The sequence below is a fragment of the Dromiciops gliroides genome, chromosome 1 (assembly GCF_019393635.1).
Source record: "Dromiciops gliroides isolate mDroGli1 chromosome 1, mDroGli1.pri, whole genome shotgun sequence".
In the NCBI taxonomy this organism is placed as follows: Eukaryota; Metazoa; Chordata; class Mammalia; order Microbiotheria; family Microbiotheriidae; genus Dromiciops; species Dromiciops gliroides.
The window spans coordinates 433,661,242-433,674,529 of record NC_057861.1 but is presented as its reverse complement, the minus strand read 5'-3'; the positions used below and the strand labels follow the sequence as shown (position 1 = coordinate 433,674,529).

The 13,288-nt window shown below is 40.3% G+C and overlaps 1 protein-coding gene across 1 annotated transcript in view; it reads right to left on the bottom strand.

Annotated features, from left to right (window-relative positions):
• The window catches only part of ANKRD31 (ankyrin repeat domain 31), a 202,828-nt gene extending 195,807 nt beyond the window's left edge, over positions 1–7,021 (bottom strand). Inside the window, exons 1-2 of the mRNA XM_043975961.1 lie at positions 6,915–7,021; positions 4,251–4,324 (exon numbers count right to left, since the gene is read on the bottom strand). Coding sequence (XP_043831896.1) covers positions 4,251–4,324; positions 6,915–7,021 — 181 coding nt within the window. The remainder of the gene's footprint in view (positions 1–4,250; positions 4,325–6,914) is intronic.
• Between the last annotated feature and the right edge of the window lie 6,267 nt (positions 7,022–13,288).

Here is a 13,288-nt window from a genome sequence, read left to right as displayed (position 1 = left end):
CCTCAGCCAATCAAGATGTTCCTTTCTAAATTCAATCAGAATTGGTCACACCTCATAATATTTACACATTAAAAACTCATTGTGTATGACTATTTTCTGTGATTACATCCACCGACTTGGGGAACAGGGGATTACATTCTTCTTCCCTTACATCACAAACCATTTTATATAGTGTTTATTTGGTAGTTCCTATAACCTATCTTATAATGTATATTTAGGATATATGTTTGCTTCTTAAAATGTTATAATTGCCATTTTTCTGAGTTATGCAAATAAATTAATATTGCTTACTAAAGAATATATAAGCATATACTAATTTATTCATAACTATATTCATATTGGGGGTATTTTACTCCATGTTAGGAGCTTTGTATATTGGAAGTTTGTTTTCTCCTCCCCTGTAGCATTCATTTGTTTAATCTCAAGAGAAAAAACAAAAAACTATAAGCAAACTTCATTAGAGGGACTTTAATACTCACTTGAGAGAATAACATAAGGTAACTAGGAGATAGAACTTCCTCAGAACACTCATGCCATAATCAATTAGCTATTATTGTGTAACTCTATGTAGCTTTCATTGTTTCTTCCTTTTGTTTTCATCCCTAAAAAGAACCAAAAAGGTTTTCCCCTTCTCCCCAATTATACCTTCATAGGTAAATTTCCATCTGGACACAGTCTCATAGCATCTAGTACAACAAATAAGGTCCTTCAAAAGTCCTTCCTCAGTCCATTTCAAAATAGAAGAGGGGGACATTCTAATACTATGATTCTCATCCCCTTCAACCAATTACAATATTCAAAATGTCTATCACTATCTTAGAACTCTCAGAAAGGGGGGATTATTCCTAAAATAGAAATATGTTACCCCCCGCCCCCACTCCAGAGATAGAATTTTTCCGGTGCAAAAGGGGAAAGTTAAGAAGCCATATTGGGCGCTACTACACAACTACCCCAATCTGGTCACAGAGTTTGAGAGTCATACTACCCCTCATCCATCTCCAGTCCTCCTGACCCATTCTTCTGTACAGAATATCCTTGAATAAATCTCACTGGAAATTTAAGTTTTGTGTATGAGTTTTCTCCTTTTCCCTTTCCTAATGCTTCCTGACTTGTCACATAATCACTCATTTAGGTAAGCCTTTGCCCTCAAATCTAGGAACTAAAATGGATAGGAGAAAATGATTATCTCCTCATTTTAAAACTCCTCAGACATGTACAAAGAGCCTTCAAATTGCTAGAGTAGCTCCAATTCAGTCATGGATACCTCTTGTCACTTTTGTTGTTTTCAGATTCCAGTGAGCATCTTGGATACTTTTTTTTTTCTTTTCTTGGGGGGCAATGAGTGTTAAGTGACTTGCCCAAGGTCACACAGCTAGAAAGTGTCAAGTGTCTGAGGCCGGATTTGAACTCAGGTCCTCCTGAGTCCAAGGCTGGTGCTTTATCCACTGAGCCACCTAGCTGCCCCCTTGGATCCTTTTTACCCTTTACTCCTCTGCTTTGCCACTCCCCATCATTCAGATTTCCTCTTTCTAGTTCCACTCAAAATAGGTATTTGGTTTGGTTTAGTCTATAGCATTTATCACTTCCTTCTTCCAGTGCTTGGGCAGTGTGTTTCCCACTTGTATTTGCCCATACAATCAAACTTTATGGGGGTACAGAAAGCCACTCCAGCTTTCTATTTGTCATTCTATTCCCCATTTTCTTCTAGGGCAACTAAAACAAATTATTCAAACTACCCAGGGCTACTATTTAGAGATCTTCCCAAAAAGGAGGGAGCAAATGATGGATGGTGTTAGCAGTTCCCACAGTGGACTATCCAGCACCTTTCCTGGGAAAAGGGCAATCCAGCACCAAGAGCCAAAATTGGTACAAAGTGGCTCAGTACTAAAATTTAACCTTATGTTGTCATTATAGGAAGGGATATTTCAAAATGATTTCTTCAATTAATTAATTTTACTTTTTTATTTTTTAGTGAGGCAATTAGGGTTAAGTGACTTGCCCAGGGTCACGCAGCTAGTAAGTGTTAAGTGTCTGAGGCCAGATTTGAACTCAGGCCCTCCTAACTCCAGGGCTGGTGCTCTATCCATTGCGCCACCTAGCTGCCCCAATCAATTAATTTTAAAGAGAGGAAGAAAAAAATGCTACTGATTCACCACCAGTAGGACAAGTACTTTAAATTGTTCTTCTAACTGCGGACAAGAATTATGTCAAGTTACGATTACTTTGTTGTCCCACCCAGAATTTCATTTTTTTAAACCAATTCCATGCATTTTTAAGAGGGATTAAGAGTGGCCACAGAGCAGAATTATACTAAAGTATCCACAAAGAGTTTATGCCTATGACTTTATAGTTATCAAAATTATACTTTAGCTAAGGTAGTCATACAAGTTCCAAAATTTTTAAAAAGCAAACTAAAAAGTAGTTTATAATAAACTTGTTACATAACAAAGTCTGTGGGGGTAAACTGTACTGTTTTGCATCTTGTCAGATTGCAAAAGAGAATAGAGGTGGCCTGCTAAAATTTTATCTGTTTAGTGGTCTGGAACCCTGGGAGTTTGTCCAGCCTGGTTTATGGAAGTTCTTCACCCCAGTCCTTAATTATAAAACTAATAACTTACATTTTGTATAGCACATTTCACAAAAGTCTTTTTATAGATATCATGTTATTCCTCACAACAACCCTGTGGGGTAAACTGAATATGTATCATCAACTTCATTATAGAAATGATGAAATTAAGTTTTTTATCAATTTCTTCCATGCACCTCAAACTCAACATGTTCAAAATAGAAATTTTCCCCAAAACTCACCCTTCCTTGAAACCTCCCTATTTCTATTGAGGACACTGCCATCCTTATAGATATCTCATGTTCACAACCTTAGTATACTGCTTCAGTATTACTGCCTTCTCATCCCATTAACCTCATATCCTATCATTTACCCAGCTTTCTATCTCCATAACATTTCTTTCATCCATCTCTTCTCTAACCACATGGTATTCATTATAATTCTGATGCCTTGTACCACTTGCCTGGACTCCTGCCATAGCCTCCAAATTGATCTGCTTCTAGTCCCCTTCCTCTTAAAACCTCTTTATTCCTAAAACATATCTATTTCATTTCGAAAATCAAAAATCTTCAGTGGTTCCCTATTCCCTCTAGGGGAAAATCTTCAACCTGACACTTAAAGCCCAATACAATACAGCTCCCACCTACCTTTGCAGTCTTATTTTCATTCCAGTGAAATTGGTATGCTAGCTGCTCCTTTACACAAAATTCTATCCCCCACTGTCATGCTTCTGCAAAGGTAGAATGCAGCTCCTCCTCACTTCCACTTCTTAATTTTATCTTCCTTCAACAACCAAGCTGTCACCACCTTCCTTGTTCCCCCAGGTATTAGTGCTCTTTCCTTCTTGAAATTATTTTGAATAATTTGAACATATTTTATATATGCCCATGGTGCATCCCCCAGTTGAAGGTAAATCTCCTTGAAGGCAGGGACTGTTTCAGAAATTTTTGTTTTTACCTTTAGCACTGAGTAGTGCCTTGCATATATAGCAAATAAATGTTTGTTGAATAAGTATCTGACAAGATCATAGAACTCATAATAGGGGAGCAACCCTGATCTGCTGAAGCCTGTTTAGTGGCTATTCCATCATATTTAAATAACCCTGTCTACCAAGGAAAGGATAGAGCCAAGAGAGCAGAAAGAATTAAAGACACACAAATGTTTAGGAAAAGTTGCTTCCATACCCTTTAAAGCTCATGATGTCAAAAGTCACAGGAAGAAATCTTAACCTTGGAGCTGCCTATAACTAGCAAATAGAAAAATGCATGTTTCTGAAGTCTCCTCCCACCTCCCCCCTACCTCATGTGCTCCCTCCCCAACCCCCATCTCATTAGTCAACAAATTGAATTGTCGGAATTTTTAAAGTCAGTTCAGTGCTCAGTGAGTGAAGTAGCAAGGAGGAAGAGACTTTTCCCCCATCCTAGGCATTCCTATGGACCTTCACTTCAGCCTAGGAAAAGGAGACTGTATATTAAAAATGTTTTCCACTGTAAAAATAGGTAGAATGTGGGTTAATGTAGAGTGCCTTCCGACCTTATCTGCCCTTACAGAGAAGCAATGGAACAACTTTTCCTCAGGATCAATTGCAAAAACCTGTAAGAAAACTATTTAAAGTTATAACAGATTAATTAAAAAGTACCCATTAGAATAAAAGGCTCTACCTACTAAAAGAATTCTTTCTTACCTCCATATATTCCTCTGAGACCAGAGTGAAAACTGGGATCAGATATAAAAGATGAATCTTGAGCAAAAAATAACCTTCCAATGAACACAAAAGGCACAAATTATTCTACTTTTCTTAGATTAACAAGAAAGCAATATAGTAACCAAAGTCTACCATTCCAACTAACATTTTTCAAAATGTATAACTCAGTTGGAAAAAGGATTTCCATTTCCAAAATATTTTTCAGAAATGTATACCTCCACTATTAGAAGTTTATAATAAAATGGGAGATAGAAGAGTAATCTTTTGTTCAAAAAATCTCTTGCTATTCTACTCTGGGTATTTAAAAGGATGTGACAAAATATGTCTTTCTTTGGGGAAGAGAGGAGAGCATTCTTTCAAAGGATGCACAGGTACCAGTACCAACAAGGCCAGTGGCTCCTGTTTTTTGTTTCTCCTTCAAATTTCTCAATTACCACAAGCATCTTTTGAGGAAATTTTAAGATTAAAAACTCGAGGTGTATATTTTGTCAAATTCCATTTATAAGAGTTAACTCTCATCTGTTTTTTTATTCTATTTTCTTTTTCTTTATTTTTTTGTAAAATAAACTATAAATGTTCTAATGAATCATTTTTCTAAGATATGAGTTTTCGTGATTTTTATGAAGTCTAAAAGTTTATTTTGAGGAAAAAACACAAAACAAGAACATGTAATGCCTAACAATTGGCAATCCTCATAGTACTAGCCTCTGATTTAGTGTGATAATTCTAAAAATAGTATGCAGCAGCATTTTACTTTTAATCAGTACAAAATCCTTCTGTTTGACTTTCTCCCTTCCTGCCCCCAAGGCTACTTCATTTAGTTTATTTATTTTGATTATTAATTCCAAGTCTTCTTATATTTCCCAAATTATCTTTCCTATTTCTCTCTTCCTTTAAATGTTTAACAACAACCTTTGTAGAAGATTTTTACAAACAGTACACATATGAATACAACATAATCTCCTTATATAAAGGTTTGAAGTACAGGATTAATCCTACAATATAGAAAAATCATATTGTAGCAGATGTTTACTTTATATCCCCCTTTTTTTCAGGAGATAGGATTAGGCATTATATATATATACAAACCTTTGTCCTAATGAACGGTTACAATATGAATTTGTTTAAGCTATACAAGAATTAAATCAGAAAGCATCTTTCAGTGCCTCTCAATGTTACATTTTTGAGTACAGGGAACAGGGCTGGCAAATAGTAGTCAGATGTCATGTGATAAAAGAATTCTCTCTCTTTTTAACCCTATAAATCACCACTAAGAATTATTGACCATTGCTAGGGTACCTGCCATTTTACTATGCAGCCAGTTGCTTGTAAGGGGTTATTCTTATTTCTTGACCACCAATAATTGCTTTCAGACAGCAGCAGTATCTGAGAAAGCTATAAACACTGCAGAAATCAATAAAATTTAGGGCTGGAGTTACCAGCAGAATAAAACCTTAAACATGGGTCATGCCGAATGCTTGTTTAGCAGAGCAAGGGCGTGATATCTAACATAATTGGACATCTTCATCGTACTGGAGTCGCTTTAGTTTTTAGTCAGAGCTGAGAGATTTGATACACCATGAACGGCAAGGTTTCATAGCATAAAGGCACCTAGATTCTGCTGGCTGCTCTACTTTTGCTTCATTGTAGTGTTAGAGGTAACTTGCTTCTCAAAGGCTATATATACCAGAGGAATATAAAATCTGATAGGTTCCAGCGATCACATACAATAACAGATCGTTTGCAGATCTGAGAGGTCCATCACTGGCAGGTTGGCAGCCCATAACATCCTGAAGCTTTAGATAAATTTCGTAGAATTTTTTTCTATTTTTAAATAAAAAGGAAAGGACTTTACTTTTAAATTAAAAAAAAAATCTTAGGTTGTGACAAGTTTGGCTTTTTTGGTAGCAACCTTTTACCACCAATCATTCCCAGGTTTGAGTTCGCCTGGCCTCAGTCATCAACTATCTGTGTGACCCAGGCAACTCACTTCTCTGCCTACCTGTTTTCTTATCTGTAAAATGTATATTACAGCACCTACCTCCTAGGGTTGGTGTTGGGGGGTTTTTTTGTTTGTTTTTGAGAACAAAATGAGGTATCTATAAAGCACTTTGCCAACCTTAAAGATATCAATGCTACTGTGATGACGCTCTTTGGCACTCTGCATATGCCAAAACTTACTCCCCATCACACACGAAAGCATCCTTTGATGGAAAACTTTGGCTATCTTGTACTAGGGTACAATGCCCAAAATTAAGCTGCAGAAAGTGAGCCTCCCTCGATAAACCATAGCTTTGGAGGGGACCTCGGAGACCATTTAGTCCGCACAGGGCACCGCGAAACCCCCCAGCCCCTTGCTTTACAGATGAGAAGACAGGGCTCAGGAGATTAAATGACCAGCCTCCGTTCTAACAGGGAACAAGCAGCAGAGGCAGCATTTGCACCCAGCTCCTCTGCCCGCAGCCCCTCTCCCCCGCCCCGTGGCTCGGTTGGGGCGGACTCGGCCCGCTACACCACACGGTCGGCTGTGAAATTCAAGCGCAGCGCCTGGAACCGCATCGCTGGCCGAGATGGGCGGCCCGCACCTGCCCCCGAGCAAGCCTAGGCCCCGTGGGGTGAGGAGGGCGCCGCCTGGGCCGTCACCTTTTCAGGGGCAGCTCCTCATCCTCCCGCTCGCTCTCGGTCACCGAGCCCTCCACCATCGTCTCGTCACTGTCCCAGTCTAACCCCCGGGCCGGTTCTTCCTCCATGCCTGCCCCAGCAGTCCCCCCCTTTTCCCTCCTCTTTCTCTTCAAGACCCGTCAGCGCGCTCAACCTCGAGGACAGCCTCGAGATACACTGACGGACCGCACCGGGACCAGCGAGCTAGGGAGGGGCGGGAAAGAGACGTGGCGAGAGGCTCCGCGCCCGCCCCCTTAAGCGTGCTCGAGCCTCGGCTTCCTGCAAAACGGCGGGGGCCGGAAGAGGCGGCGCGCGCTCGTCCTTGGGCTCCTCGCAAGGAGGAGTAGGGCGGCTGGGAAGAAAGGGGAGGGGGCAAAAGCCGGAGGAGCGCGCGCACGCCTCCGCTTCTTACGAAGAGGAGGGTGGGGCCGGGAAAAAGTGGTGGGCCCACACTTCTCGGCTGCCCTCGGGGTCTCGAAGGGGGAATGTGGTGGGGGTTGGGTAGAGTCAGGAGCACGTGGGAAGACTCTGGGCTCGACAGTACTTCCTTGAGTAGAGCCCAGTTAGAAACCAGCGACTCCTCGGAGATCCGGAAGTGACGAGAAGGGGCGGGCGCTTCTCGGAATTCGCCACCTTCGTGAGACTTCCTCGTGCTTGGGCCCTGCCCACTGTGGCTGACATAGTGGCGGTGGTCTTGTGGACTGCCAACGCTGACCTCTTCTGAGACTTGAGGATTTGGGGGGGGGGGGGGATCAGTGGGGGAAAATGAGAAGCAGCATCATACATGGCAGCCTTGGATTGCTTAAAGGACTGTCACAGGAGGAGGGCTCGAGGGGTTCTGCTTGGCCTCAGAGCACAGGAGTAGGAAGGAGCAATGAGTGAGCAGGAACAGGTTTAAGTTTGACAGAAAGGAAAAACTAACTCAATTAAAAGTGAAATGGGGAGGTCTTTTGGAACAGGCGGGGGCAGTGCCTAACATTCAATTCACCAATCATTAAGCACTTATTATATACCAGGCGTTGTACAAGGCAATCAATTTTTTAAAAAGAGGCAAAAAATAGTTCCTGCCCTCAAGGAGCTTACAATCAAATGGGGAAACAACATGCAAACAAATGTATACAGAGCAAGCTACATACAAGATAACTAAGAGAGAATTAACAGAGGGAAAAGCACTGGACCTAAGAGGGGTTGGGGATAGTTTCTTGTAGAAGGTGGGATTTTATATTTATACCTACTCTTTTTGTGGTGGCAAGAAATTGGAAATTGAGGGGCTACACATCAATTGGGGAATGGCTGAACAAGTTGTGGTATATGAATATAATGGAATACTATTGTGCTGTAAGAAACAATGAGCAGGAGGAGTTCATAGAAACCTGCAAGAACTTACATGAACTGATGCTGAGTGAGATGAGCAGAACCAGGAGAACATTGTACACAGTATCATCAACAGTATGTGTTGATCAACTGTGATAGACTTGATTCTTCTCAGCAATACAATGGTCCAAGATAGTTCCAAAGGACTCATGATGGAAAAGGTTCTCCAAATCCAGAAGAAAAAAAAAAAACTGTGGAATATGAATGCAGATTGAACCATACTATTTCTTTTGTTTTTAGTGCTGTTGTTTTTCTTTTTTGAGGTTTTTCCTTATTGCTCTGATTCTTCTCTTATAACATGACTAATGCAGAAATATGTTTAATGTTATTGTACATATATAACCTATATCAGATTACTTGCTGTCTTGGGGAGGGGGGGAAAGAGGGAGAAAAATTTGAAACTAGAAATCTTATAAAAATAAATGTTGAAAACTATCTCTACATGTAACTGGAAAATAGTAAAATACTTTTATAATTTTTAAAAAATAAGGTGGGATTTTAGTTGTAACTTAAAGGAATCCAGGAAGGTCAGTAGTTGCAGCACAGGAGAGAAAGTATAGCAGGTAGAGGGAACAGCCAGAGAGAATGCCTGCATCTGAGCCAAAGTGTCTTGTTCATGGAACAGTGGGGAGGCCAGAGTCACAGAATAGAAGAGAAGAGCTGTGGGAGAGTGCTTGTTGGAGATGTTATGGAAATTACTGTGGTTCACACACGTGTGAAACTAGAATGGGCTCTGAGTCCCTTCCAGTTTGGGCAACGATTCTGTGAAAGACTTTCTCAGACTCTGACCTTTGGTTTCTATATTGTGCAGCACTTCTAGTCCCCTCTAGTTCTATGATTCTACTGGCTTATGAAAACATCAGCCTAGCCTGTTTCAACAAACTAGTAAAGGCTCTCAAATAAGCCTTAGAAAGGTGTAGGTTCATATTATGAAGCGGCAACCATCAAAATTATTTGCTAATGGCTAAGAAATAGAGTGCTGGATCAGTGGAATAGGTTAGGCACAAGAGACATTAGTAAATGACTATAGCAATCTACTGTTTGATAAACCTAAAGACTCCAGCTTCTGGGATAAGAACTCACTATTTGACAAAAACTGCTAGGCATAGACCAACATCTTATACCATATAGCAAAATAAGTTCAAAATGGGTACATGATTTAGCCATAAAAGGTGATACCATAGGCAAATAAGAAGAGGAAGGAATAGTTTACCTGTCAGATGTATGGAGAGGGGAAGAATTTAACACCAAAGATGAGATAGAGAATATGAAATGCAAAATGGATCATTTTGATTACATTAAATTAAAAAGGTTTTGCACAAACAAAACCAATGCAACAGAGATTGGAAGAAAAGCAGAAAGCTAAGAAATAATTTTTACAGCCTGTGTTTCTGATAAAGGCTTCATTTCTCAAGTATATAGGGAGAGGGGTGGAGCCAAGATGGCAGAGGAAAGACATTAAACACACAGAGTTCTCCTGATACAGTTACCCCAAAAACAGCATTAAAAGAACCCCTGGAGCAGAAAACCCCACAAAAATATGGGCTGAGATTTTTTTCCAGCCACGGACAGATTAAAGGGGGACCATGCTGAGCTACTGGTAAAATCCAACCCCGCGATCTCGCCAACAAAGACCCCAGGCATGCCGCACCAGAGGAACCCCAGCCACTGAATCAGCTGCAGCACCAGCATCTTCTGGAACTGAGCTTGTGGTTGGGTGAGAGGGCTGAACAGCTGGCCCGGGGGAAAGTGCAGGGATTTCAGCAAGACCTAGGGAGGAATTCAGCTGTCCTTCCCCAGCAGGGAACCAGGAAGAAATCCTGAGTGGTGGGAGGCCCAGGTTGGGGAGGGGCGCAGGCTCATCGAAGCTAAGAACAACACCACAGAAAGCTTTGCTGTTTGATTGTTTAGTAAGTAGGCTTGAGGTTATCTTCAGACCAGAGAACAGGCCAGGCGAGAGAAAAACCTGCCCTCTCTCAAACCCAAACACCTGGGACCCTCTGAAGCTGGGGACAGTAGTGTAGCCTAGAAGCAGGGCCCCCCAGTAGGAAGTTAAAAGTCAAGTAAAAAATGGCAAGATGAGCAAACAAAGAAAGTTGAGAACTATAGAAAGTTTCTTCAACAAGGAAGATCAAGGTGCACCCTCAGAAGAAGATAACAACCTCAGGGCCTCTACATCCAAAGCTTCCAAGAAAAATATGAATTGGTCTCAGGCCATGGAAGCTCTCAAAAGGGACTTTGAAGAGAAAGTAGGAGAGATAGAAGGAAGATTTAGAGAGAGGGAGGAAAGAATGGAAAGAGAAATGAGAGCGATGCAGGAAAGTCATGAGAAAAAGGTCAACAGCTTGAAAAGGCAAATGGAAAAGGAGATAAAAAAAGCTGTCTGAAGAAAATAATTGCCTAAGAACTAGGATTGAACAAATGGAAGCTAAGTGACCTTATGAGAAATCAAGACACAGTAAAGCAAATCCAATTGAATGAAAAAATAGAGGGCAATGTTAAGTATATAGGGAACTGAATCAAATTTATAAGGATACAAATCATTTCCCAACTGAGAAATGGTCAAAGGATATGAATAGACAATTTTCAGATGAAGAAATTAAAGCAACCTATAGTTATATGAAAAAATGTGTTCAGTCACTATTGATTAGAGAAATGCAAATTAAAACCACTTTAAGGTACCACCTCACACCTATCAGACTGGCTAATGTGACAAAAAAAAAAAAGAAAATTATAAATGTTAGAGAAGATGTGAGAAAATTGGAGCACTAATGCGTTGTTGGTGGAACTGTGAACTGATCCAACCATTCTGGAGAGCAGTTTGGAACTATGCCCAAAGGGCTATAGAACTGTGCCTACCCTTTGACCCAGCAATACCACTACTGGGTCTATATTCCAAAGAGATCATAAAAAAGGGAAAAGGACCTACATGTGCAAAACTATTTATGGCTGCTCTTTTTCTTGTGGCAAAGAGTTGGAAACTGAGGTGGTGCCCATCAATTGGGGAATGGCTAAACAAGTTGTGGTATATATATATATGAATGTAATGGAATACTATTGTTCTGTAGGAAATGATAAGCAGGCAAATTTCAGAAAAACCTAGAGCGATTTGCATGAACTGATGCTGAGTGAGGTGAGCCGAACCAGAACATTGTACACAGTGACAACAACATTGTATGATGATCAACTGTGATAGACATAAGCTCTTCTCAGCAATACAATGATCCAAGACAATTTCAAAAGATTCATAATGGAAAATGCTCTCCACATCCAGAAAAAAACTATGGACTCTGAATGCAAATAGAAGCATACTATTTTCACTTTTGTTGTTGGATTGTTTTTGTTTGTTTCTTCTTGCTTGTGGTTTTTCCCTTTCATTCTGATTTTTCTCTCACAACATTTAACATGATTGTACTGTGTAACCTATATCAGATTACTTGCTGTTTTGGGGAGGGGGTAAGAAAGGGAGGGAGGGAGAAAAATTTGGAATTCAAAATCTTACAAAAACGGTTGTTGAAAACTTTACATGTAATTGGAAAAAATACAATACTTTTTTTTAAAGGAAAAAAGAAAAGTATAGTTTCATCTATATGTACCTATAATATAGAAATGCTTCAGATATTAAAAATATAGCTTTGTTGGCTTAAAATTTAAAAGTCATGAAATTCAATAAGGAAGGAAAATGGGCATTACTCAGAGTCAGATTTAGGTTTGATATAAGGAAAAAAACAATTTCTTAACAAAAGTAGAATGGGGAGATATTGGGTCCTGAATTCTCCTTACTTATTCAATCCCTGCCTTTAATGGAGGTCTTCTGGAGAGCCCAGATGGCCAAGCATAGGCTCAAGACTGAAGCGTAGAAAGTGAACATAGATAAGAGGTGGGGAGGAGAGTGACTGAAAGATCATGAAGTGAATATAAGTGATGTTGAGGTGGAAGTAGTCAGAGAAGCAAATTTAAGATTTCGAGTTGTATAGTTTTTAGTGATAGTACTGTCTAAGGTGTGATCATCCCTCTGGATAGCAGAAGTAAATGGCAAATTTGGAACATAGGAGTTAAGTTTAAGGACTTGAAAAACAAAGGAGTTAGAAAGGTCATGGACGTGAGAATTAAAATTGCTAAGTATGATGGCAATGGACCAGGAAGAAAAGTTGACTGTTAGGCCAGATGCTAAAATCCTTGAACAAAGTAGAATGCCCAGGAGGTTTAGATGATACCTACAAGACTCAAGAAAGGTGCTGAGAAATTATCGAGTGATGGTACCAGATCCAGAAGTGGCAGTGGGAAACAAGGAAGATATATAAATTCCTTCTCCTACTGGTTCTTTGAATCAAGGAAGATGATAAAAGTAGTGGCTAGCACTGGAGAGGGTGGTAAGGAATATGGTAATTTCAGGGGAAATGAAAACCAGGTTTCAAAAAGCAGCAGGAAAAAGAAGGAATGTTAGAGGAGCAGACAAAAGCAAAATTCCAGAGCAAACAGTAGAAAGGGTGGTCAAAGAGGAATAAGGAGTGAGGAAATATATAAAGCTCAGGTGGATTGAGATGAGATTAAGGGAGGGGTAGGGGCAGCTAGGTGGCGCAGTGGATAGAGCACCGACCCTGGATTCAGGAGGACCTGAGTTCAAATCTGGCCTCAGACACTTTACATACTTACTAGCTGTGTGACCCTGGGCAAGTCACTTAACCCCAATTGCCTCACAAAACAACAAACAAACAACCAAAACGAGATTAAGGAAGGGGATATTACAGGACAGGGTCTTTCATCTAGAGCAGTAGATGTTTAGAATAATAAGGATTGGGGCAGCTAGGTGGCACAGTGGATAGAGTACCGGCCCTGGAGTCAGGAGTACCTGGGTTCAAATCCAGCCTCAGACACTTAATACTTACTAGCTGTGTGACCCTGGGCAAGTCACTTAATCCCAGTTGCCTCACTTAAAAAAAAAAAGAATAATAGGGACCACCTGCTTGGTGGTCAAGAAT